General features: G+C 40.6%; 1 protein-coding gene across 2 annotated transcripts; it reads left to right on the top strand.

The window, feature by feature from the left end:
- Nucleotides 1–249: 249 nt before the first annotated feature.
- On the top strand, nt 250–24,220 carry dlgap4b (discs, large (Drosophila) homolog-associated protein 4b). Of its 2 annotated transcripts, none has more exons than XM_085353941.1 (12): nt 250–1,476; nt 1,654–1,868; nt 3,125–3,226; nt 3,953–4,097; nt 5,238–5,493; nt 5,789–5,941; nt 15,785–16,224; nt 16,836–16,924; nt 18,259–18,731; nt 20,805–20,896; nt 22,905–23,075; nt 23,955–24,220. In XM_085353941.1, the coding sequence occupies exons 1-12, from the start codon at nt 250–252 to the stop codon at nt 24,186–24,188; spliced, it is 3,597 nt and encodes a 1,198-aa protein (XP_085210067.1). In that variant the 3' UTR covers nt 24,189–24,220. The 2 variants fall into 2 exon arrangements, with proteins under 2 accessions (XP_085210067.1, XP_085210068.1); XM_085353942.1 differs by having other exon boundaries at nt 3,953–4,103.
- Nucleotides 24,221–25,587: the final 1,367 nt, after the last annotated feature.

Raw genomic sequence — 25,587 nt, 5'->3', positions numbered from 1 at the left:
TTCCAGCTACTCTGTTTTAGTCTGGTTTAGCACAGAAGTGGGCGTATTTGTGTGGCCAAGCTGATATGGATGGTTGAGTTTGAGTGTTTGTGTTATGTGTTTTGTATAGTGCTGTATTAATCAGCTCTTAAACCTTTTTCCTTCTGTCTTTTTTGTTGGGTTGTTTGTCTCTCTTTTTTAGGAAATATCTTCAAAAGAATCTCTCTTCTGGCCTGGAGGTCTTCTAGAGGGTTGGACCTCCTCGCCATCATGAAAGGCTTAGGGACCAACCGCAGCAGACACCTGTCTGATTCCTGCGACACTTCTGCAGACCATTCAGAGGCCCTCTTTTCTCATAAGACCACCACACTTCCTCGCAGCCCTTACTTGCTGAGTCCCACAATGGACCACTATGGCACCATGGACCCCCACCTTTACTCTTCAGCCAACCCAAGCTCCCTTCCACCAGAATGCATGCTGCCCCTCAACAACCAGCTGTCCAACAGCAGCACCTTTCCTGGGATTCACTACAACTCCTATGACCAGTCTGATTTTTCTCCTCCTGGGGACAGTATCGGAGGAATAAGCACAGGGACCATGGGGACCTCCATGTCCATGGGCATGGGCATGGGGACGGGAATGGGCATGGGCATGGCAGGGCTGAGCGCACGAACACCTATGATTACAAGTGGCTCAGCAACAATATCACATCATATGACCAAGAACCAGACCCCACCAAGTCTGCTTGAGTTTGATAAACAGTTACCTGGCGGCCGTGATGGATTCAGCACATTGCAGTTTCACCGAACATCTGCTGCTGCTGCTGCCAAGCAGCGTACGGACAGTCCTGGTCGTATTCGTTACATGCTGCACTCAGTGCAGAAGCTCTTTGCGAAGTCGCAGTCCCTGGAGAGCCACAACATGAAAGGAAATGTTAACGGACGGTCGACCGGCAGTGGAGGAGGTTCATCTAGTACGGAGGATGGAGGGAAGCACAATCGCAGAGCCAAAAGTAAAGATCGGGGTACAAAATCAGAAGCAACTGCCAAGCGACGGCCACGCTCCAACATGTCAGGTTACTGGAGCTCGGACGATCTGGACAGCAGCGATTTGAGCAGCTACCACAACACCATGGCCATGATGACTCTCGGGCGTCCATCTGGCCCCGACAGCCACGGGGGGCAGAACAGATACATCCACAGTGGCTACAACACTATCAGCTCATCTAAAAGCAGCAGTGACTTAAAGTATCAGGCACTTCCTAGGCCAGGGGGTGGAGGAGGTGGTGGATTAAGTGGACTAGGTGGATTAAGTGGACCAGGAGGTTTGATGATGAATGATAGTGACTATATGAAAGGAGGGTCATGGTCCACATTAACCATGGGTCAACCAAGACAGGTTATTCAGAAGGGCTCAGCTACACTGGACAGGTCCATGCTCAAATCCAAGTCCTGTCAACAAGAACTAACCTGCAACTACCTACAGGTTGGAAGAAGGGTGAGTAGCCCACAAAGTAGAGTGGATAAAAAATTATATTCTGTCTATTTGTTGAGTGTTTACTGTATGTTTATATAAGCTATTACCATCAAGGGAAACACTTCAGTGCTTAGATAACAACATAGATCGTTAAAAACTGACTGAAGACTCATTTTGTTCACTTAATGGTGGCTATAGGGTGACTGGAGCAGCTCATTAGGTCACAGCGGGGGTGCCAATGAAATCCCATGCCGGCGGATGCGGAGTGGTAGCTATGTGAAGGCAATGGGAGACATGGAAGACAGCGATGACTCTGAGGGAAGTCCCAAACCCTCACCAAAAACTGCTGCTCGGCGTCAGAGCTACCTCAGGGCTACCCAGCAGTCTCTGAGTGACCAGTTTCCCCCACGCAAGTAAGGGCACAAACTGAACTATGGTTTATTACACATTAGCATAAACAATAAGGGAGAAACCCTTTACATACAAACAAGGATCAAAGAAGAAGAAAGCGTATGGTTACCATTCATGAGAACAACTAGAAACCATGTCTGTTTCTACAGTCATGATAAGCTGAGAAAAATACAACATGTTGTTTTTAATGCATGACTATAGTCAGAAGAAAAGTTACTGATTGGCCCTTTAAAATGTATGTAGCCCCCCCCCCCCCAAAAAAAAAAAAATCTGCTGATTTTCAGAGAACGCCCAAAACACTTATTAGAACACACTGTTATAAATACTGATTGGCAAAAGCTCTTAACAATCAAACAACAGTAAAAAAAAAAAGCCTCAGCCTCAGAACAGACACACACACAAGTGCACACGTGTACACACAGTCCACGCTGCGCTTACTCACGCATAGAAGTGGTGTCAGACTCCCTGCTGCTGTCCACATGTCACTCTTACTATCATACCTCAGCTGTGATTTACCTACATATTATTGGCCATAGAAAGCGTCACTAAGATAATACGCTATACAATAGTGCAGTTTACACAATACGACACTGAGTTTTGCTTGCGTTCAGCCAGTAAATCAGCACAAATCAGCCCAATCGCTTTGACTAAGTGGGATTGTGGCTCACTTGCCTCTGAGTGACATGGTTTCTGGAGCAAAGCATTGCACAATGTGTGATGCAAGCACAGTGGGACATTGCTAATTGACTGTGCCTTTTCATGCAAGGCCAGAAAATATAGTCATATTGTTTCATTTTTATCCACAGCGATGTTACACTAATTTAAGCCACAGCTGTCATGCTTTCTAATGTATAATCAACTTTTCAAATATTGACTTGTTAGAGAAATGTATGAAATTTTAATACCCCGCGATAACATCTTTTCCCCCAGATTATCATGCTTTGACAAACTTTAGTGTATTTTGGGCTTGTTTTTGTCAGTGTCTATTACATTCAGATACATACATGACACAAACCTTGATGCAATAATGTGTTGTATAGTTTCCTTTTGAGGTATCTTATGATTCTGGTTGGATCAGAGGCAGGTTGGGGGGGGGGGGGTGTTGATAATCATGGGCACAGCTTACCTACCAAACACACCGAGCAATTTAAAAATCTAGAATTACGCTTGAATGACTTATCCTAATACCCCCCTGCTAATTCCTGATCGTCCAACCCTACTTTCTTCCGTTCTGCGCCTACCTGATTGGCGTGAGCAGCAGAACCCTGGAATACACCTTTTTGCAAGGGGAGCTAGATGCCCTGTGGTCTCCACTCCACAGTGTGTCCTCTCTGCACCAGCTGGGCAGGTCAATGAGCAGGTTAGTGATAGGTCTGCAAGTCACTTCTCAGGGGCGCGGTGCAGAACACTTCAGATCGGATTGGTCTATGATCAGTGACTTTGCACTGCCCCCCTCAGATGTCTGAAAGTGGAAACTCCAAATGCAAAAATTCATGTCCTGCTGCCAACAACTGCTAACCTCCCGTAAGCTTGTAAATACCATCTGTCCAGTGCTTTTAGGTGGAAAGTAGCTTCAACACTATTCAAATTAGGGAATGAGGGGGACATCTGTGTCCATACACTTTGCCATGGCATTTTACTGCCATGTCACTATCACTGTGTGCCAACAAAGAACATGTATAACATACTATTTTTAGCTTAATAAAAACCTAAACATGTTTTGTCTTGGCACCATGATGGCATAGAACGCTGTGCACTGTACATGCCTCGCCTGACATCATTGGCTTTGCATGCTGGGATGCTAAAATGACTAATGCTAAAATTAGATGAAACAGAGATGAGATTTGGAGCATCAAAGTGGGAATTAAAGGGATGACTTCAATAATAAACTTGTCCTCCTTTTATCTCTCTTTCAATTTCTGGTTTTGCTGGTCACTCATTTTCTCCCTTGATCAAAGTTTTCCCTTCTGCCTCTCTGTCATCGTGCATTAGCAACAGCATATCCTGTTTACAATCATTTTCCATCAGTTTTTCTACTTAGACTTCATATCCCTAAAGGATATCTTTTGGTTACTTCCCTTCCCAGCTGTCTTCCAGCTCTCAGAGAGTTCTCCAATAATCGCAGCCTAGACAACCTAGACTGTATCGGGAGTATAGGCTCATCTTTGCCACCATGGGACGACGATGACTTCAGCCAGGCTTGCAGTACCTTGGGCAGGCGCATGGGACAGGTCAGTGTTTTCCTGGAAGACTGACAGGGAAAATGTGGCGTCTCTTATCTTTCAGAGGTTAAAAAAATGTTTTCCATTTCTGCCTGTGTCTCATTTGCTTCCATTATCTTCCTAATGAGTTCCGAGTGCATTTGTTCTCGATCATAATTTACATCATTTGGCTCCTGGCAAACTTTCTACTCTCACATCACCAGTCAAAGACCCTTTTGTCTGCCTCGAGCTACACTCGTTTACTTAGTATAATTTACATTTTCACAGATACAGCCCGAACGGCTGTAATAAAACGAGCTCCCAGCGAACAAAGATTCCCTATTTTCTGACTGCATCTCACTGATAGTTTAAATTTCCAGTTCGTCCACTTACATAAGAACTATTAGCCTCCCAATGTCAAGGTCGGTGAGATGATGAACAACTGTGCAGCGTGGCTCTGATCTTCCTCAGTGAAATGAGGCAGTGCAGGCTATTAGTACAGGATTTACAGCCAATCTCCGACAGCTCACTCACTGCATTACAACACATTCGCCCAGTATATCAATTTAGGGATTGAACTTACATGCACAGTAGCGAGCCATGCAAATTCATTATGCATTATATTTTTAACTTAGTGATGTACTTTTTCCAGAGCAGAAAAATTCAAATTACCTGAAACATTTACATGATTGTGCCAATGTGTGCTGACACTCACCTTTAGAAAAGTCAGAGCAAAAGATGAATTTATATGAGCATTGAGTCACTACATGAAAAAAGTCACATCTGTTGCCTTATTGTTTGTTTGTTTTTGTTTGTTTCTTTGTTTTTAGCATTATTGTTGTACAGTTTTATGTGAGGAAAAAAATTAAAATAACGGTGCAGATCACTAGAAGAAAAAATAACTTTAATGCATACAAATGTAGCCTATAAAGTAAATCAGTCTAATATATCATTATTGGACATCATAAAAATGCATTTATAGCAAATTCGACATACCCTTAACCATACACACATTTGCACAAGTGCACACATTTGGTGGTTTTACTGCACATCCAGAGGCTACTCCTAGCAGCTACTCTCAAGGCAGCCGCCTTGAGTGCGAGGAGCAGCTTCAGTGAACAAAATAACTACTGCTACATCTTGTTTTGTTTTGTTTTTCCTTCACTCTAGCTACGAGACCTAGAAAGGAGCCATCATTATGAAGACCGCAGCTCAGATTCTACATTTAGAGATTCCCGTTCCCATTCTCAGGACAACTCAGAGCCTCCAGACCTACCCATGCCAACGTGCTTCCGATCCCGCAGCCACAGCTACCTGAGAGCCATCCAGGCTGGCTGTTCCCAAGACGACGAAGTTGCATCCATTGACTCGGGCTGCTCTCCGCCTCCCATTGACACCACGGTTCGCACCTACAGCACCAGCACTGGTAAGTCCCAGACTGAAAAACTGATGGTAAATTGCAGATTTTTTATAAAACAATATAGGAAGAGTCATTGCCACAAAGCACAGTAATGTGTTCCCAAACTGATAAAACCATTTTCTTTCACTCCTTTTCAAGTGTGACACAATCACATGAGCCCAAATTCTTTGCTTTGCTTTGTGTTTTCCATGGTAGTAGTTTGAATGTTCATTATAACCTTGGTCTTTGGCGGGCAACTGATCCTCCAGCATGCACGCAGCGTTACATGCAGCTCAAATGCAGCCTTTTTTGCCCATGCTAGACGAACTTTCTGGACAATGGAAGACATGGAAAGAACAGTTTGGCTCTTACCTGAGAGCCACAGGCTTGGACAAAGAACCAAAGGAGAAACAACTTGCAATTTTTCTTCAGCGTTTTGGGACAGACAGACCACACATCCTACCCCCACGCACAGGTAACAACGTGAAACCAACCCCTTTCCCCCCTAAAATCATTCTATCCATTTACCACTTCATGAACTACAAAGAAAAATAAATAAATAAAATGTTTATCAGTACAAATATAAAGTTGTCAAACTGCTGGACAGAGACTAGATTAAAATCATACTCTAAGTATACATTACTGTGTAACTTGTGATTACAGGACATGGTAGCACAAGAAGACAGTGAGCAGTTTGTTTGCTAACCTAACTTTTAATTTCACCGGAATGTTTTACTGGTTGTTGACATCTCAGTGGCCCCTGATGCATATTCCTAGGCTATGGGTTACTATTAAAAAACAAACAAACGAACAAACAAAAAAAACATCCACTTTGTGGCGCTCTTCACACAGTGTGTAAGTCACAGACCACATGCTGCCTTCATGGTAATGAAACTTTTCAGTGCTACTTGGGGATTATTCTGTAGCTTCAGTCTACATATTTTAACCAAGGATTTGTTTTTTGTTTTTTTAATTAAACGTGTTTACTTGTGCATAAACACAATAGGAAAAATTAGCTTGTCTATTGTTTTGTTTTTCAAAAAATATTGCATTAAAACTTACAAAAATTAAAATTACATTTGAGAAATTAAATCCAATTTAATTTCTGATTATCAGAGTTTAGAGTGTAGACATCAGATAGAGTTGCTTTTTTTGTTGTATAAGAAGCAATCAGATATTTTTCTTAAAAGGGTCTTTGTTGCAGTTATACTAATACTTAATTTACTTGTGCAAAATTTAAGGCATTATGAATATGGTTGTGTAAAGTATATTTAATGTCCAAAAGTGTCTAGAATTGCATTTTAGAGCAGTGGAACAGAATTAAAACTAACACTTTCATTGGCAGCAAGCCTGTGATCTTGCAAAACTTTACAGTTAGAAAAAGAAAATTTCATTTTAGATCTAATTTTATTTCAGTTGTTGTTATCCTTACTGTATTTTTTTATGTCTGAATTTTAAAAAATAAAATAAAATAAAATAATTTTTAAAAGTTGTAGGACCTTGCCGATGCTATTATTAGCATTTAAAAATGGGGGGAGAGAAAGGAAAAGAAAAAAGCTTTTGGTCTTCTGACGGTGGTGATAGAATGTCCGAGGTGCTCCTGAAGGCATCAAGTAGAGCTGCCACCACGCCTCCCTGGAGCTCAGAGAGACGCTCCAAACAAAAGGCAACAAAACCCGGCTTTTCGTTTCCACAGGCGTGACAGGTAGTGCGTGTCGACAGCTGTCATTGAAACAATCTAAGTCTTTACTCAAGACACTTCGTGTGTGTTTTTGACTGCGCTGTGAGAACAGGGTAAGTAAACTAACCGTTCTCAGCTTACTGTTTACACGTTATCATCAATTAAGCTCAAGTTTGGTGTCCCGGCTTGTTCGGTGACAGGATGACGTTTAGCTGTTGCCCACGGAAACGGACGTATGCTTTGTGGTGTTAGGACGATAATTGAGCATTCCCGTTGATAGTTTGTGCTGGTGTTTCTGAGCATAAGTCTAAGTGGACGGCTAAATGTATTCACTTGTCTTCATTAAAATTGGCCTGCACAGGGGGATTATTTAAGGGCTGCCCCAATATTCGCCCAAATGTTGGTTTAGAGCCCTTTTCGGGTTACATTTAAGGTTCTGCAGTTTTGTAACTGTGAAAAATCTGTCTGTGTCCTGATGATGGTTTCGATGACAAGGGAGTGGTGGTCATGGTTACAGGCAGTGTTGTGTGTTTCTTGTGATGTTAATGGATTAAACTGTACATAATCCATACTTTGCTGATAAACCCAGCATCACAGTTCACCTCATGCTGTTTCTGAACCATCAGTGTCACTTGAACCAGTTGTTGTTACTGATCCAGTGTTTATATTGGTTTCGGCTGAGCTGGAGCTGTCATCCACTATGTTCAGTCTTTCCAGTCTTTATTGAGAATGTGGTTGTGTCCTGGTTTATTAAATAAGCATTTTGGGATGAAGATTAGTGTGTTCTTTAGTAAAGTTGTGTACCCTTTAACATGATGGATTATATGCTGGATTATAGCTGGTGTGCTGGTATCTTAAGGCTTTGGTTTTTACCTTGTTGTGTGCTTAATTATTTAATTACTATTGCAATATTCTCCCTGAGGGGGAACTTTAACTCACTCAAGCTTCTAAAACGAATTGATCAAATGTTCCAAACCCGATGTTGGTAAATGCCCTTCAAACAGTGGTAGCTTTGTGGGAACTACCAAATAGTAAAAAGCTATTTAGAGAAAGGAGATTGCTGTTTGTCCTGTAGCACATGTCCCATTTTTCTTTTCTCTCAGTTTGGGATTTATTCTTTATTCTTTAGTTAAGGTTTAATAAATTGGGATGGTTTTTAAAACTGATTTATATCCTCCTAAAACCTCAGCAATTCTTTTTTTTGTCCTCTGTTAGGGATATGAGTCTAAGACCTCTACATCAAGCACCATGAATGCAATCTATACGAGTCCTACTTTACTGTCAAGATGACATCCTGGTCTTTCTATTGATCCCAATTTGTTCTCTGTCAATTAAATTTCAATCATACTGAAAACTGGTTGAAATAATTTTTTTGGATGAAACATGAAAACAGGACAATACTGACTGAGACCACCAAAGAGGTGGTCCTCAAGCTACATCAAGCTGAAAATGGGCAACCAGGTGCTTTTAAATAAATAAATAAATAAATGTCAAAGCACACAAACCACCTGCAAAGGTTTATCTCTGAAGGTAGCATAAAAACCAAACATTAAAAACACCAGCTTAAATCATTCTTCAGCATATCTGTGTTCACAGCATGACTCAGATAACCTATGCTCTAAATTTACTGGCTCCTAGTTATAGATCGAGACAGATTCTTCAAGCTTACTCACTCCAGAGTAATACTTGATCTTCATGCCTCAGATAAGGACGGAAAGAATAAAGCCTTCTGAAAGGTAATGTAACAAGGCTGCCTCATTCTGCTGATGCAATAGAAATTTCCTTCACAGGCCAGTGTCTTGTGCGGCAGAGCCCTACTTTTTACAGAAATTCTTATCCATACAGTGGGGGAAATAATTATTTGATCCAGTACTGAATTTGTAAGTTAGCTCGCTTCCAAAGAAAGGAGCAGTCTCTAATTTTTATGGTAGTTTTATTTTTAAAGGAGAGAGACAGAATATCAACCAAAAATCCAGAAAAAAAACACATCAAATAAAAGTTACAAACATGTCGTTGAATGAAACAAGTATTTGTTCGCCTACAACGCAGCCACAATTCTGGCTCCCAAAATTTCTCTATATGCTCACGTGACAAACAATTTACAGTATATTACAGATACTACTAATCTCAACTTGTTTTGTGTACAAAGCACTTCTGTCAACAGAATCAATTTCTTCCATTCCAACCTTTCCGCCAAAGTGGGAAAGACTAAAGAGGTGTCAGAGTATGTCATGGGAACGCAAGACCATCAACAATGATGAGAACGTGACAACTGCTCGTGCGATTATTCAGAACTGGAAGAAATATAAAATCGGTCACAATCATGCAAAATTTTTCCTCGTAGGGTGAAGATGATTATGAGAAAGATGGTGGATCAGCCAAAAAACACATGAGAGGAGCTTGTTAGTGATCTGAAGATAGTTAGGACCTCAGTCACCAAGAACACCATCGCTAACGCACTATACTACATAGGAATGTAGTACTATAAGTTTCTCCTGCTCAAGAAGTTTGACAGTGAACATCTAAATAATTCAGTGAAAATTTGGCAGAAAGTGCTGTGGTCAGATGAAACTAAAATCGAGCTCTTTGGCACCAACTTGACCCGTCGTGTTTGAAGGAAAAGAAATGCTGAGTGCGATCCAACGAACACCATCCCCGCAGTCAAGCAGGGAGATGGAAACATCGTTTAGAGCTATTTTTCTCTTAAGGGTACAGGATAACTTCACCGCACTGGTGGTTGAGAAAACTGCCATAACTAATAGAGACTGTTAACCTCATTGTAAGTGAGCAAACCTACAAATTGAGCAGCAGATGAAATAATTATTTCCCACACCGCTATTGTGTCTCAATTGAAGATTAATCTAATTTTTTTTTAACAACAACAACAATTGATGCAGCATGTTGCTTTCAACCATAATGCTGAAATTATCTAAAAAAATCTAGATATCAAAACATTTTTTCAGCAATCTACTTTTTTTCTCTCTCTCCTTTGTTAATTTTTTTACTCCAAAGACCAGCTATATGTTTTTAATTCAGTGCATCCCTGTTGAGGGTTATTTTGTGTAACTAAAAGGCAGCAGTTTTTTGGCTTCATGTCTGTTTTGTAGCTCTTTTCTGCAGTTCTGAACAAAAGCTTAGGGTTAGAAAGAGCTGGCTGCACTTTTGTTATACGATTTTAAAATAAGATGTTTCTGTTTCCACAGCTGTGTATGCCTGTGTGGCTGAAATCTTTAACCTAAGCAAGTACAGGAGACAGTCTGATGAGAGAATGTGCTACTTGCTGTTCCTCTGTTGTTAATGCGTTTCTGCACTGCACTCTTTCTGATAGCAACAGGTAGGGCTGCTCAATTAATCGAATTTTAATCACGATTACGATCTGGGCTTTCAACGATCATTAAAAATGACTGAGCCGATTATTAGCCCCTCCCTCATTTATCCGCGACACCTTAAAGGCCGGTCCGTGAAAATATTGTCGGGCATAAACCGGTCCGTGGCGCAAAAAAGGGTGGAGACCGCTGATTAAGAGGACCCGAGGGAAGCTCGGAAAGCTAAGCAGAAGTTATTTGGAGAGGAGAGTGACTGCCGTTGGTTGAAAAGAGAGTTTAAAAAAAAACTTCAGTGGTGTTGCACACTATTTTATATTATTATTTTAAAGTCATTGTTAACCCTTTAAAGCCGGTCAGAGCAGCACGCTCCGTTTTGCGTAACTATTTTTAAATCCCTGTAGAACCTGAACCGTGTAAGCTAGCGCAATAATTTTTTTTGCATATGAAACCGGAGGAGTTGTACTTACATCTTATGCCATCAGCTTGTCCTCGGTCACGGTTTCGTTCCACATATAGCTTTGCAAAAATTGCATAAAAAGCGCTTGCAGGAACAAAAACATAATATTCCAGAAACACGCTTTGCCGATCCATCAGCTGTTCGTAACACTTCCCACAGTGAAAATGATGCACATGCTGTTTTCTTTGCAAATTTGCATCATAGGATTGTTTTTTGTTTTTCCTGCAGTATATAAAAATTGCTGTATCTCCAAAATAAAACTATGAAGACACTCAAAATAAATTTCCTGTGGTGGGAAACTATTTTTTGCAACTTTATTGTATTTAAAGTTTTGAGGGATAAACCTCTTAAATTTCTCCAAGTAGAAATATATGTAAACAAAACAAAAGCGATTTTCAATTTTTTTTGTAGTTTATTGCACTTTTTTGCAATTTATGTAATTACTATGCACTTAATGCAGACATATTATTAAAATATGGGCTATAACAGTTGTATTGATGTATAGCAACTTGAAATGCTCCCACAAATGGCACTACAGCATGTAAAAAAAATAAATAAAAATAATATAAGCTCTGGTGGACTTGGTTCTATAGTAGGTCTTAAAGGGTTAAATAAATATCGTCAAATAATCGTGATCTCAATTTCAGTGAAAATAATCGTGATTATCATTTTTGCCATAATCGAGCAGCCCTAGCAACAGGCTTTCTACATCTGTTTTCTGTGCTATCATACAGTTGACTTTTTACACTTTGCTCATTAAGCTGTATGAACAACAGTGGATTGTGTGGGTAAACTCTAGACTTGTTAAAAACCGGTTGTGTCACTCGTGTGGTTATGGATGCCATTGCTAATCTGTATGTGGAGGAATCTGCAGTCTCGTGGGAACACTGTGGCAGCGACGGTGCTCAAAAAGACACGGGAAAAAATGTTTGACAGTTTGTCAAGTAGACACAAGGTTCGACACAAGGCCTTCCTACCCACTGCCCATCTAAAATATACAGTCTTTGGAATTAATGTTATTTATTCGACAACATACTGATTGTATTTGAGTGTCCCGTTTGTTGTGCGCAGCTCTGCTGATTTATCTCCTGACTAATCTCAGAGGCAGATGTCAGTTATGACAGTTACGTGAGTAAAGCAGATTCGGCGGCATTAAGAGTTAAGAGGGTGAATTCTGGTCAGATGACGAAAGCGTGATGTGACACTTGGAGATCTGCGGGGCAGGTGTCCAAAGACAGACATGCACACTATCTATGCCCTCTAACACCTCGTCACGGTGACAGTTACCCCGCACGCTGGGATGCATTAGTAGTGCCAGCGCACCACATCACACGCTGTGCTCTGCCTAGTGTCTAACTCGCGTTAGAAAAAGGAGAGGAAACGTGGACTTTTCAGCTGTATCAGTGAGGATGTTGGTCATTCTTGGTGGATAGTGACGTGCATAGCTATGATGAATGTTAAAGTGAACGTTTCTTGAATGACATTTGTTTGACAGTGTTTGTGTGCAAAGATGCCAGACACTTTACAGTTTTTGTTTTGTCAGCTTTCAGGCTAGCTCAGAGTTGGTGCCTTCCATCTTTGAAATGTGTGTTTCAATGCATCAACTATCGATGCATCAGCTCAACAAGAAGAACCGTTACAAGTTTTTAAGGCTGATGAGGAAACTCAAATCTGATATTTGTTAAGCTCTACAAATGGCTGATTATGCAAAAGTCAGCGAATAATTGTGCTGAATAATCGTGTTCTCGATATTGACCGTTATGACTATTCAGGCTTTCGCCATATTGGCAACACCAGTGGATCCTTTATTGTCAGTTTATGTTTCCTATTAGGAAAGGGTGTGTAAAAGGGTGTGCATGTTTGCACTCCTGTCTGTGAAAGGAAGAAGACACGCTCTATGTCTGGAGGTGGGCCAGTTTAGGTGTGGACTGGGTATCATCTCCGCTGTTTATTAATGCTGTCATTGTTCAGGCTTCTCTGGAATGTCATCTTGAGTGCATCGCTGTTTAGTGTCACAGCGGGGACAAAGGGCAGCAGTCACAAGCGAGACTTCTTGGCTGTTGACAGGTATTAGTCTGTCAGTAGGAAGTATTGTATTTTCGATTTTTCCAGACGTTTATCTTCACAGTCCTGAATTACTCCATACAGACTTTTTTGTGCTATTAAATAAAGTAACAGCACTGTTTTTAGATTGGAAAAAGAACTCTCTGTATTCATACATCTTGGACTGCCAGAAGGACCTTAGATCTAGTGACAGTCCAGTACTTCAGGCTGGTAACTGACAGCAAATTGACAAAATTGACTCGCACTTTATCAGATTAAACTGACTCAATAATATGTACAAGGTCAGATGAGCTGTGAGTGTGTGTATGTGAGTGTTTGGAGGTAAAGATAAGGAGCAGAGTGAACAAATGACCCTTTTGTTAGTGATTCAGAGCAGCTCACATGTTTGCTGCAGGGCTTTTTAAAAACCCTTCTTGGAATTTTGACCGCAGCTTTCAGTGAAACCTGATGAAGCATAAAAAATGTTGAATGGAGTTCACCAGATGCTGTTGTGTTGTTTCTTCTAATCTAAAATGTAAAATTTAGCACGTGACTATATGAATCTGTGATCATGTCCTGCTGTTGTGCCACGTTTTACACTTTGATTAAGTGGTAGTGAAGCTAAGCCTGACTATGATGTTAAATAGGCCAAGTTTAAATTTATATTAAGGCGTTATATATTATATCTAATGCATGAGTTTTTGTGACTTTTTGAGACTTTCACATCATCAGTGTGCTTTTAACAAATCTGATACAATTAAAACTCATATATGCAAATATTTACTTGATTTTATTTTATTTTATCAGAACGTAAAATAAAGTAAACAGTCTCATTTAAAAAAAATTGAATTTTCTGGCAATTATTTCATGGTTCAGGCTTTAAAAGGTAAGTTTCTTCTCTCAACTTCAAAGGCTCTTCTCAGTGCCAACTCTCTTCCGTGGTTTTTTTCCTCATTCCTCTGTTTTTCCTCATGTGATGTCAAATAAATCATCTATTTGAGGGATTACACAGCAACCAAAGGGTTTACAGTGCTACAGTAACATTCCCTGTTTAGATTAGACATTTTTAGTGGTACTCCATCGCACTCTGCCATTACTGTGTGTGTAGCATGAGGGGAATAGTGGTCTCTTCTACAGAGTCCTTGTGTTTAAACTAACTATAGAAGCCTGTGAGTGTGTTTACATGATCTTAATGGGAATCTGTAGCCTGACTGAACATCTATATAGCTTGTGATTGATGACTGGATTATACGCAGCTCCAGAATGGCCAAATGTTCTATTCTTAAAAAGATTTATATCACAAATTCTTCTTCTGATTTTACTAATATAGATCAGAGGGAAATGAAAGCTATAAAGAAAACTGAATGAATGGCCATGCTAGCATTGAATCATTGTGGTCTAATAGGCAGAGGGCAGACGTTGGTATGAGCTGGAAAATCTGCTTTTTATATTGCGTGATGGTCTCATGTTGTGTGGATTTCATGTAAACTAACACAAACTGTTACCAGTATAAGGAGCTTGGCTTGAGAATTTTAACCCCTGTATATGGTACGCTGCCATGTGACCATGAAACTGGAGCATTGCGACGCGGTGGAGTATTAACACACAGCTAGCATATTTGTTTTGTTGGTGCAGCATTGAACATGTCAAAGCGTACAGACGCGAGCCCCTTTCAGATGAGCGCTTCTTTCCATTGATCTGATGGCATCTGAACGCCTAGATGAGCGTCTGACTGGGCACTCTGGTTACTTTTCGCCACGGCAATCTAACTCGCTCAGTCAGAGTGTGAGGTGCGGAGGGAGCTACTGTGTCACATGCAGCACACACACGCTTACATTGATTTAGTTACTGAGATCGATATTAACATGTATAGTTACACTTAATGAGTTAATGCTTACAGTTTTCATTAATATAGGTGCAAAAAGTATTTTCTCACGAGTGCAATGGTGCTCTCCACCACTGTCACTGATGTATCTGACAGAACATTAAAAGTGACCTGTGTCAGGGTCACTGCAAAAAGCTTATGTATCCCATGTTTGAAAAGCCCAGCTGCTTGCTTTTTTTGTGTCTTGCCAAATTGACATTTATTACTCAACATGCTGTAACAACAAGCATAAATGCACTATTAAAGCTGGTGGAAAGAGAGAATATTTTACTTGTAAAGGTGTTGTAAAAATGTTAATTGCATGTTATCTCTTACTACACAGATTTTATTTGAGTGGTTTTCTCCCTCTTTTGTGCATACATTCTCTCTGCGTTATCTTTTATGACTGGAGGGCATTTTTGGACTGTCATTAGTGAGCACTGCAGATAAATCTATCTCCCTCAGCTGTTCTACCATATTTGGCTTTGAGTGTCAAGTGGCCAGCAATTGGTTTACTGATTTCATCACCTGTCTTGTGATTGAGTCTTTGAAGCACACGGGGTGTGTGTGATTTAATTTAGCAACCTTTATGGGATGATAAGTTTGTTCAATTTTCTGCCTGATTAGATTTTCCACTTAATGGGATGCTTCCCCAGTTCAGCTGTAGCTCCAGCTTTCATGCAACAGTGTCTCTGTGTGTTTATATGCAGCTGAAGAGTTTTGCTTTGGACATGTTGAGAAAAGTGATTAGCGAGTTCTTAGAACTACCCTGATAAACAAATGGGTAATGCAGTAAGCTGTTTGCAGTTCTACTTGTGCATTTTATTATCATTGATTCCTCCTTGTTTTGTGTTCACAATCCCTAGAAGTCACTGGCCAGTTCACTGAAACTCTTATTTATAATCCTTCTCTTCTAATTTCTCCCTCTCTGCTCTTTTCTCCTTCAGTCTCCTCGTGCATAACCACCTGTAAGAAAGCAGCTCCTCCACCAGTGCCACCCCGTACAACCTCCAAGCCCTACATCTCAGTGACCGTGCAGAGCAGCACAGAATCGGCCCAGGACAACTACTTGGACCAGCAGGACAGGAGGTCAGAGGTCAACAGCCAATCTAGCCACGCTCAAAGCAATTCTTCTGACAGCCTTGACAGCACCCGTGCCAACAGCCTGGCCCGGGGCATTCCCCGCCCTCCGCACATCATCCCCACTCCTATTGCTACCCCGAGAGAACCAATTGCCCCCGCTACTGCAAATGCTTCCACTGAGACAAGTGACTCTGTAGTCCAGCACGAACCCCTAAAATCGGGATTTAATAAAGGAAATCTTGCAGCAGAGGAGCCCCTAGTAGTCCCGGTGCCCAGGCGGAAACTTTCCTCCATTGGCATACAGGTACGACAGGGGTGGCTGTACCACTGTTGCACAGTTGTGTAGAAATCAGACGTTAACTACACATCTAACACAGAGCGGTGCCAATAGTCACATCCTTGACTGAAGTGTAACTCGTTTTGCCTGCTGAGCTTGAATCCAGGAAAAAGCTAATTTTGTTCATGATCTCTGTCTAAGTGTTTCCCATCAAACCTAAAAGTATGCCTGGAAGTTAAAGGTGTCATTACTGTGACTCTCGCCCTCTCATTACACCTGGCGAGAGCAATCTTTTTATTTATTTTATTTTTTTTCTGTGGTATTGAAGCCAAACCACATATTTTTGCTTCACCTTCTTCTCACTTTCTGTTCTGAAGCGGAAATATTTTATCCATTTTCCAGATCCGGCTCTCAGTGACTCATTTAGAACAACCTTTGGTTTCGACATTGTATTGAAACCAAGCATAAATTATACAGGTTTTTTTTTCTTTTCAGTTTTTCCACTAGTGTTTTGTTTTGTCACTCTGGAATGCCAGCTAGTAGCCATTGCTCGGTGCCATATTAATTGATTCGTGATCGTAGTTTTGACAAAACATTTGACTATATTTTTGTTTGTGTCATTGTTCCTTACTTTTCAGGTGGACTGTATTCAGGAAGTTGCACGAGAAGAGACTCCTCCCCTGACCAGATTTCAATCAATTGGAGTACAGGTGGAGGACTGGTGGCAGTAAGTCCTCTTCCTGTCCTTTTAACAACGTGAGGAATTTATATTATAGCCACACATATTCCTCTGACTGTTCTTTCCCTTTCCAGGAGCTTTGTAGATGTTAAAACACCCTCATTGTCTTTGTGTGTTGTGTTTTCAACATTGAACCATATTCCTATAATGAATATTAACTACTCAAAGATCCCCCCCGGGCATGTTCAAATAAACAAAAATATTAATCATGTGTAATGTAATGGGGGGGATTAATTACTCACCTAGAAATTCTTAAAAGCCTCCTACATTGAATTCAAATTGTCAAATATGAAGCTATTTTTTGTCGTAATTGAAAAGTTTAATTGCTGGTTGTAAGGCTCCTCATTCATTACTTTCTGTGAGTGATAATTGTGCAGCAGACCCAAATTATCTTAGTTTGCTAAAGTCTGTCTTTTGAACTCAACTTGTAGCAAGTAAATGTGAAAATAGTCTTGAAGTGTTGGACTGTGAACATGCATAATGCAGTTAAATGTGAAATGTGCACACAATTTAAACTTGCCACAGGGTGATGACTCACACTTTTTCTACAGATTATATTCAAGTGCTGCAGACAGTCTGGAAAGTGCAGATTGAGTGTTTTACGCATTTATTAGGCGTGTATACAATCAGGTATCTTGTATAGTAAGTGACTGTCTGCTTTCTTGTCTCCTTACAGTCTTTTGCAAAGTGCTTGAATATAATCAAGATAACAGAGAACAGGGCAAATGCACGTCTGTCTCTGGCAGCTAGTTTTGGCTACGCACCGCGGGAAACTTTAAATATGTCTCTGTTTAATGTGTGGTTAAGATTCATTTGTTTGGTGCAGTGCATTCTGTGACCTGTTTGTATTTTGCTGGTATTGTGCTATGTGACTCTGTTATGTCAGTTTTGGTGCAATGATTCTGTCATTCTTCAGGGTTTTTTTTTTTCTCCCTCTTCTTTATGTTTCATTATTTGACTGAACGCAAACCTCCTTATGTTCATTTTCTGACTGATAACAGTAATGCTCAGTCATTGCATCCATCATATCTAATCAGCCTTAGAAAAACAAGAAGCTAGAGTTCCAATCCTCACAAATCATTTGATGCTGGTCTGAGTGCATCATAATGTATGCAAGGCCCAGACTCCATTATATCCTCTGTATTTATAATGTCTACATTAACCAGTGGAATTGGCTCACTGTTTAAACTAAGAAAGACCTGTTTGTTCCAGTAAGGAGTAAACAGGTTTTCTTTGTTAATGCTGTGCACATAAAATGTCACAATGTTCTTCTAATTATGAAAAAAGGCAAATTTATCACAGTGTCAAATACTTTTTTTCAGGCTCAGTCACTCCAGCAGCATGGCCTCAAAGCACGAAACAGACTCAGACACGCAGGACATCTCTATCATCTCCCATGTAATTAATGCCAAACCCACTGAGAAGAAAGTCATGGTCAATTGTGCCAGTCAGTCCATGAGCTCCCCTCCTGGACGAGACTCTTTAGACAGCGCCGACCCCACCTCTTCACCTCCACCTCCCAGGCAGATTCTCAACCGCTCCACCACAAGAAGCAGCTCTTCCTCTTTTTCGGAAAGTCTGGACCCAGCGTTGGACCCCTCTTCTCTTCCACCGCCAGACCCCTGGCTGGACAGCGGGAATAACAGCAGTGTCCCTCAGAGCGGAGGAGGGGGAACGCTGTGTCGGAGGGACGGCCAGTGGTTCTTGAAGCTACTGCAGGCCGAGACGGGACGCATGGAAGGCTGGTGCCAGCAGATGGAACAGGAAACCAAAGATAACCAGCTCTCAGAAGAGGGTAAGGATGGCAGGGTGCTCACTGTAACACAGTTTTCTCATTGTTTAAGTACCTCTGCCAGCTGGAGAAGGTTGCAGAATAGAAAAAGCATAAATCAGTTTACTTTGTTGTCTCAGATATGGTTTTGGTTGTGTTGACACATTTTGTTATTGTCTGGAACAGAGAGTGTTAAATTCACAGCAGAGCCTATGACTCCTGGGTATTGTTGTATACCACAATGGCAAAATTACAGGAAGAAAAGCAAAATTTCTCAGAAATAAACATGAACTAATTAAACCTCGTGACCATAAACCAAATTCACAAGTTCATTGCACTACCAGTGATAGTTTTGTGTGCAGTAACATAAAGGAAATTGTTTAAAAATTCATACGTAAATCAATCGGGACACACTCCTGAAAAACATCATAACCCTGCGATTGCTCTGGTTTCCTCCCACACTCCCAGAATAATAGACTGAGCTATGGTGGCCATAGTTTTATCGGTCACATAAACCTTAACTAAACAGTCAGTTTCTCCAGGTTAGCTCTGTGATGGGCTGGTGACCTGTCCTCTCCACTGCCCTAAGTTGAATGAATGGATGGCATATTCCAAAGATATTTAGGGTAATTGTGTCATGGCATATGTCTGTGTAGGTTCTCGTCCTGGTCATCGTTATTTAAGTAGATTAGAAAGAGCTTGAAAAGAAAAAACTCAACTTTTTTGAGTTTATTAAAGACATTTCACCTCTTATCTCAAAAACTATGTTATGACATAGTTTGTCCAGTAGGATGCGCTCTTACTCTAGTATTTACAAGAGTCAGCAGGAGTAAGCAGAGTCTGCAGCACATGTAGTTGAGTCCACTTTACAGCTCAGCAGACCGTGGTGCAGAGGTGATTAGGGCTTTCATAGCAGGCTAAGTTGCTAACTGTGATCAGGAGTAGCTTTTTCATACATAAAAATGTTTTTAAGTAAAACATGTTTGTTCTTTATAGTTTTTCTTGCAGATAAAGTGGTTGCATATGTGTTACTGCATAGGGATCTTTTTCATTATAAGCTAGAGATACAAACACACAATTAAAACACGTTTTTTTTCCATTTAAAATTTGAAACTTTCTATCTATGGTTGACATAGCCATAATTTAAGCCAGAAAGTTCCAGAAAGAGCACGCCAAGGCTAAATGTCAAATCACTACCGAAGCGCTTCAGCTCTTCCAAACGTCTGTTGTTGTCTCGCTCCGGCACTTGGTGTGGAGCTCCGTTTATAGGGTCTTGCCTCAAGGCCTCTTCTCACTCTTATCAGAGTTGCACAGCATGGCAGGGATGAGGCGGTAATACCTGGGGTTACCGCACACAAACGGGCCTCTAATCTCCAGAATTACACAAATCTAGTCTGGACCTGATTAAACCCCCAGATTAGATTAATGCCTCCACATCAGCCTGTGGCATAGAGCAAATACACACAGTACACACAAGCAGGGCTGTAGGTGGTCAATATTCAGACAAGGCCCTTTCCTATATTTGACTATATATTTGACATATACTCAGGTGTGTGTGTGTGTGTGTGTGTGTGTGTTTTACAGTAAAATATTCAGGATTAAATCTGATGTCGAGCTGTTTTCCAGACCCAGGTGGCATAACACTATAATCATAAATAGTATAATACATTTGAAATGCAGTGATTGAATAGAAGCCGCAATTTTGTCAGGACAGATGTTTGTCCTGATTTTGACAAAGCAAAAGACTAGCATAGTAACAAGTGACAGACAGAAGGCTGGGGTATCTATATAGGCTTACATTCCTTTAAATAGAATCACAATGTCCAATACACTGTAATCCCCTTCATGACATCCTGTGGAGTCTGTTAGATTCACTGTTTCCTACACCTACGTCTAGACCCTAAAGTTTTGCTTTGTATGATAATGTTCTGCACCAAAGAAAAAAACCAGCAAGTGTTTACCCAGTGAGACCAACTGTATGCAGGTCAGTGTGTAAAGTGCCACTATGAATTCTGTCTCTACTTTAGGAGGTAGAAAGAAAGAAAAGAGAAAATCTTCAATGATTGTTACATTTTTTTTTTCTTTCTCTCACTGTAGTGCTGGGGAAGATTCGCAGTGCAGTAGGAAGTGCCCAACTCCTAATGTCTCAGAAGTTTCAGCAGTTCCGGGGACTGTGTGAACAAAACTTGGTGTGTACATGGCCTTTCTGTGATGATTCCACTTTGCAGGCTCGCTCACGAGACTGAAAGTCCCAGCTAGTTTCTTGTACCCGTTACCAATTTGGGAATTTGTTGGGGTTTTTTGTGTGTCCACAGCAAGAGCTGCTTGCTTTGATGATTACAAAAGCTATCGCACATATGACAACTAATCTGATATACAGCATATTAGGCCTACACAAAACAAGTCATTGGGATCAACCCACACAAAAGAAAAGGAGCTTAAAATAAAGAAATAAGCCCTTGTTTTAGTGAAAATGGCTATATACCGCAGACTTTACAACAAATGCTGCAAAGTAAGAAATATAGAGCGACTACGCGGTTTATCTAGAATATATAAATATAGATCACGGCAGTGATATAAAGCTGCATAAATGTAGTGCACAGAAAAAGAAGGCACAATCTAAAAGCCAGCCTTCCCCAAGCATTACAAGCAGTGGCTGTGTGAGAGTAAAAGATCTCAGAGCAGCCTTTACTTCATATCGGGCAGTATCTGCAGGTTTAATCAGCAGAATAAACATAGAGGGAACAGTTTGATTTGACACTAGATGCTGAGTGGTTGCCTTCTAGATCAAAGTACTGAATTTATCAACGTGGGAGTTGGAAATGTATGATGTTATTGAAATGACTAAACCGTGCTGCGATAGTAGTCCCTCCAGCTCAACAAAAAGAGTTAAGCTGTGATGTAGCTCCCTCTAGTGCTAAATATGAAAACAACAGCTTTTCTGTGCCATAACTCTTGCTGGTCAAAGCAGGCAGTGCTATTATGCAGCTTTTGTCCTCCTCCATTGATACTTTTTTAAAATTTAATAAGAAGATAAAACTCTTTTGTGATCGTGTGTTGGCCAAGAGAGGCAGCGGCTTAATCAGCAGAACATTACACACACAACAGGCACACATTTGCATTATAAAATAATGGAGGCTCCTGGTTTGTTCCTCAACATCCTAACCCATTTCCTGTTATCTGAGGGTGCCGGTTTGGGTCTTCTTCCAGACCTTGTCAAATTGGTGACATGTTTGAATAACTTGCATATGGTTGTTTGAGCTGATGATCTTGGAATCTGCATTGTCTACATATGACTCTCAATCTAAACTGTAAATAGCATTGTTGTAATTCAGCTAAACACATATTAGCAGCAGTTCTTTCAAGCCTCAAAGGAGGTTGGTTTAAAGCCAAAAGAAGGGGAAGGGTCTGTTATAGTTTAAAAGAAAAGAAAAAGGAGCAACCAAATAAGCTTTCCGGGTAAGAAACAGTGCTCATTTTAAAACCAAACCTACAGTCAGTGCTATCTACTTTCTAGTCAAACAGCTGAAGGCTTCCATGGACAGTGGTGGTTCCAGCTGTGGTGAAACTACAATACACTGAGGTCCTGAGGTTCCAGTGACAGACGGAGTGTGATGTAAAGAAACCATCCCACCAAGATGATGGCACATCATGGACATAGATACCGCCCTTTTACTTGCCAAGATCATCTCAAATAGATTTAGCCAACTTTTACATTTTCAGTGGTTAATTTTATTTGTATTTATTTATTTTTCATATAAAATTTGTTTTCCATTTTCACACATGCATCATATTCCTGGACAAGACTTCTCTGGTACACTGAAAAGGTTGAAAACAGGCAAATTTGTCAGAATCCTTCTTTTTTGGAGCTTTAGAGGCTACACCGTGATAGCAGGAAAACAAACTAACCCATAACCAGAATGAGTTTGATTCACATTCTGGACAAAAACTCCAAACTCCAAAAAGAAGTTAAGTTGTTTGGGCTTAAGGGTAGTAATAAAAAAAGAAAAAAGAAAAAACTGTTTTATTTTTAACAAGGTTTCATCAGCTGTGTAACACTTTGTACACTTACGCTTGACTGCAGTCAGCTTTTATATCTCATGATTCTTTTCTCATTGTAATATTCATTACAGTGTTATATAGATTACATGTATTGTATTCTTACTCCTCAATCATTTTCATCTCTCTTCTGGTTAGAATACAAATGCCAACCCACGCCCTACAGCCCAGGACCTGGCTGGTTTTTGGGACCTCCTTCAGCTATCCATTGAAGACATCAGCCTCAAATTTGATGAGCTGTACCATCTCAAGTCCAATGACTGGCAGCCCGTGACATCTGCAGCTGCCCAGTCAAATTCTGAGCGGAAGGTACTTCCCACCCCTGCTGCCCAGTGCCCTGGCTGGGGTAGGAAAGCCGCCGAAACCGGCCTCTCTCCTCCCACCACCACTACCATTGCTCCCACTCTTCTTTTACCCCGCATCCCCTTCGTGGGATGAACTCTTACAAGGCCTCCCTGTCCAAAGGGGCCAGAGTGATCCCTGTAGGCATGCATGGAAAAATTAAAACATCTCAAAGAGGGCTGACGCTTGTGTGTTTTTATGTATGAAGCCCTACTTTGAGCATGCATGTGTCATTTTTCTGATCTGTGTGTTGCAGCGAAGCATGGCTGAGATGCGCTGGTTCATGTGAAAGAATTCTGGCTTTTGTTATTTAAAAGTCTGTGTGCTTGTGTGTCCTTTGTTGATTGTTAATAAGTAACTGTGTGTATATGTGTCTCTGTGCCTGCATCTTTATGTCAGTGGCTGTTTTACCTGTCTCTGAGGTGCTTTTGCTTCTGTTGCTTGTCAGTATACGTGCATCGGGTGTGTCTTGTGAGCCTTATAATTTAAACTTAATGTAAACTCCCCATCAGTTCATGTTACCATTTCATGTCTTTGAAAATTTATATTCAAATGACTGTTTAGTCTTTTTTTTCTCAGTGTCTGTTTTTCAGGTGTCTGTACTGTCAGTGTCTCTGTTTATCATGTAAAATCACTGTTATTTCAATCTTAATTGAAGAGAATTAGCCCTGTTGTACTGTCTTGTCAAAGTCCTGTCTGCAGATCTTGTCTAAACTGATGAAAGACCTTGATGTTTCTTGATTATATTTTCTCACTGGATGATATCTGTCTTTTTCCCCCCTTATCTCCTCTTTTCACACATTACTCTTCCCTCTCTGTCACTTTCTGTCACTCCCAACACGACAGGACGAGGAGAAGGCGGCGTCAAAGAAGCCTGGTAAGGTACGACCACCGCTGGGCCGCGAGAAGAGTGCCGACTCTTCATCCAACTCTTCCTTGAGCTCGGCAGAGAAACAGCGACAAGAGGCTCGCAAGCGTCTGCTGGCTGCTAAGAAGGCTGCCTCGTTTCGCCAGAACTCGGCCACAGAGAGCGCAGACAGCATCGAAATTTACGTCCCTGAGGCCCAGACTCGTCTCTGAAAGAAACTGTGAGAGAGGGCCGTTGGGTTGGAACAAAGGACAGTTAAGTGTCAGTTAAACACCTGGAGAAAGGAGAGGAAGCTTTTGCAATGTAAATGAGTCATCTCAGTGAAGATGGGTACGGGTGGAGGGAAAAGAGTGGGAAATTCCTGAGTTTGGAGGGTTTTGACACATTCATACAATAATAGGCTGGTCCTGGTGACTTCAAATGAGCAAACAAGTCATTGAATATTTCTCGGACCCAACGGACTTTGAAGCAGGAGACTCCTCATTTGAGTCTTGCCATTGAAAACCTCAGCTGATGAACTTTATCTTTTCTTGTTACGGTTCTTGATATCATCATAAAAAATTGTTAATGAAGGTATTGTTATAATGACAATTATATCCTAAAGAATCTATATGAAGACTGTTTTAAATGTTCCTGTATCTCGGCTATAAGATATTTTAAGCAGACAGAAGGCAAGCGTTTATGCTTTTCTGTCTTCCATCGTCCTGCTCTCTTCCCAGACCATTGGCCATCTTGTAGCTTTTGCACAACACCGCCTTGTGGCCATCACAGACACTGCACACATACCACAAACTCACCTGTGTGTCTTCCTCCTATTTATTTGTTTGTTTGTTAACTTTCTTCATCATTTGAGTTATATAAAAATCAGTTTAGATCAGGTTATTACGAATAGTTTTGGTGTGATGAAACTGAAAGTCAGGTTTAAAGGGGTATTTGTATAGGTAGCAGTTACCTCTTGCGTATGTCCTACAGAGTCGATTGTGTCAAAGATGTTTTTTAACAAACTTTAGGTTTAGTGTCTGAATAGATTTTGAATGAGAACGCATCCCAATAATCAGGCAAAGCTTGAGGACATTTTAGGATACGCACTACCGCTCGAAAGTTTGGGGTTTTTTAGAAATGTTTTTGTTTTCTTTGTTTTGTGAAGAGAAGCTCACTTGTTTTAAGCTAATGTAGCACTGACCAGCAGAAATGTTATAATTGGCAGCAATTAATTACAATTACCAACATTTCAGGCATACTTACCTTCACTCCTGTGTTCTAATGGCATGATCCCTAATACCAGTTTGTCATATTAAAAGAATAATTATTAGGAAACCTCTTTCAGTTATGTTAACATAGCTGACAAAACTTGTGCCATTAACAGAAGCCATTACATTACATGCCATTACATTTAATGTTGTTTCTTTCACTGTGGATTAGATGTTTTAAAAAGACATTTTAGATAACTAAAATTAAAACAAACTGGGGGGAATTTAAGACTATAACTGAAACAATTTTGTGAACTTGGAACACTAATAAATATATAGAAATAAATATATAGAGGAGAGATCCTTAATTACTATCTGTTAGTTATGTCAAGAAGAGGCTTTGATGTGTTTGAAACTCAGG

This window comes from Diplotaxodon limnothrissa, linkage group LG5 (assembly GCF_057381915.1).
Source record: "Diplotaxodon limnothrissa isolate DT_005_m linkage group LG5, D_limnothrissa_male_GT1.1, whole genome shotgun sequence".
Lineage (NCBI taxonomy): Eukaryota > Metazoa > Chordata > Actinopteri > Cichliformes > Cichlidae > Diplotaxodon > Diplotaxodon limnothrissa.
Note: the sequence above shows the minus strand (reverse complement) of the source record. Positions and strands in the feature narration are given on the sequence as shown.

Coding starts and splice junctions, on each gene's coding strand:
- dlgap4b (XM_085353942.1), top strand. CDS start 250: ATGAAAGGCTTAGGGACCAACCGCAGCAGACACCTGTCTGATTCCTGC. Junction 3,227..3,952: donor CTGGGCAGGTCAATGAGCAG/GTTAGTGATAGG, acceptor TTCCCTTCCCAG/CTGTCTTCCAGCTCTCAGAG. Junction 16,925..18,258: donor CAGGTGGAGGACTGGTGGCA/GTAAGTCCTCTT, acceptor ACTTTTTTTCAG/GCTCAGTCACTCCAGCAGCA.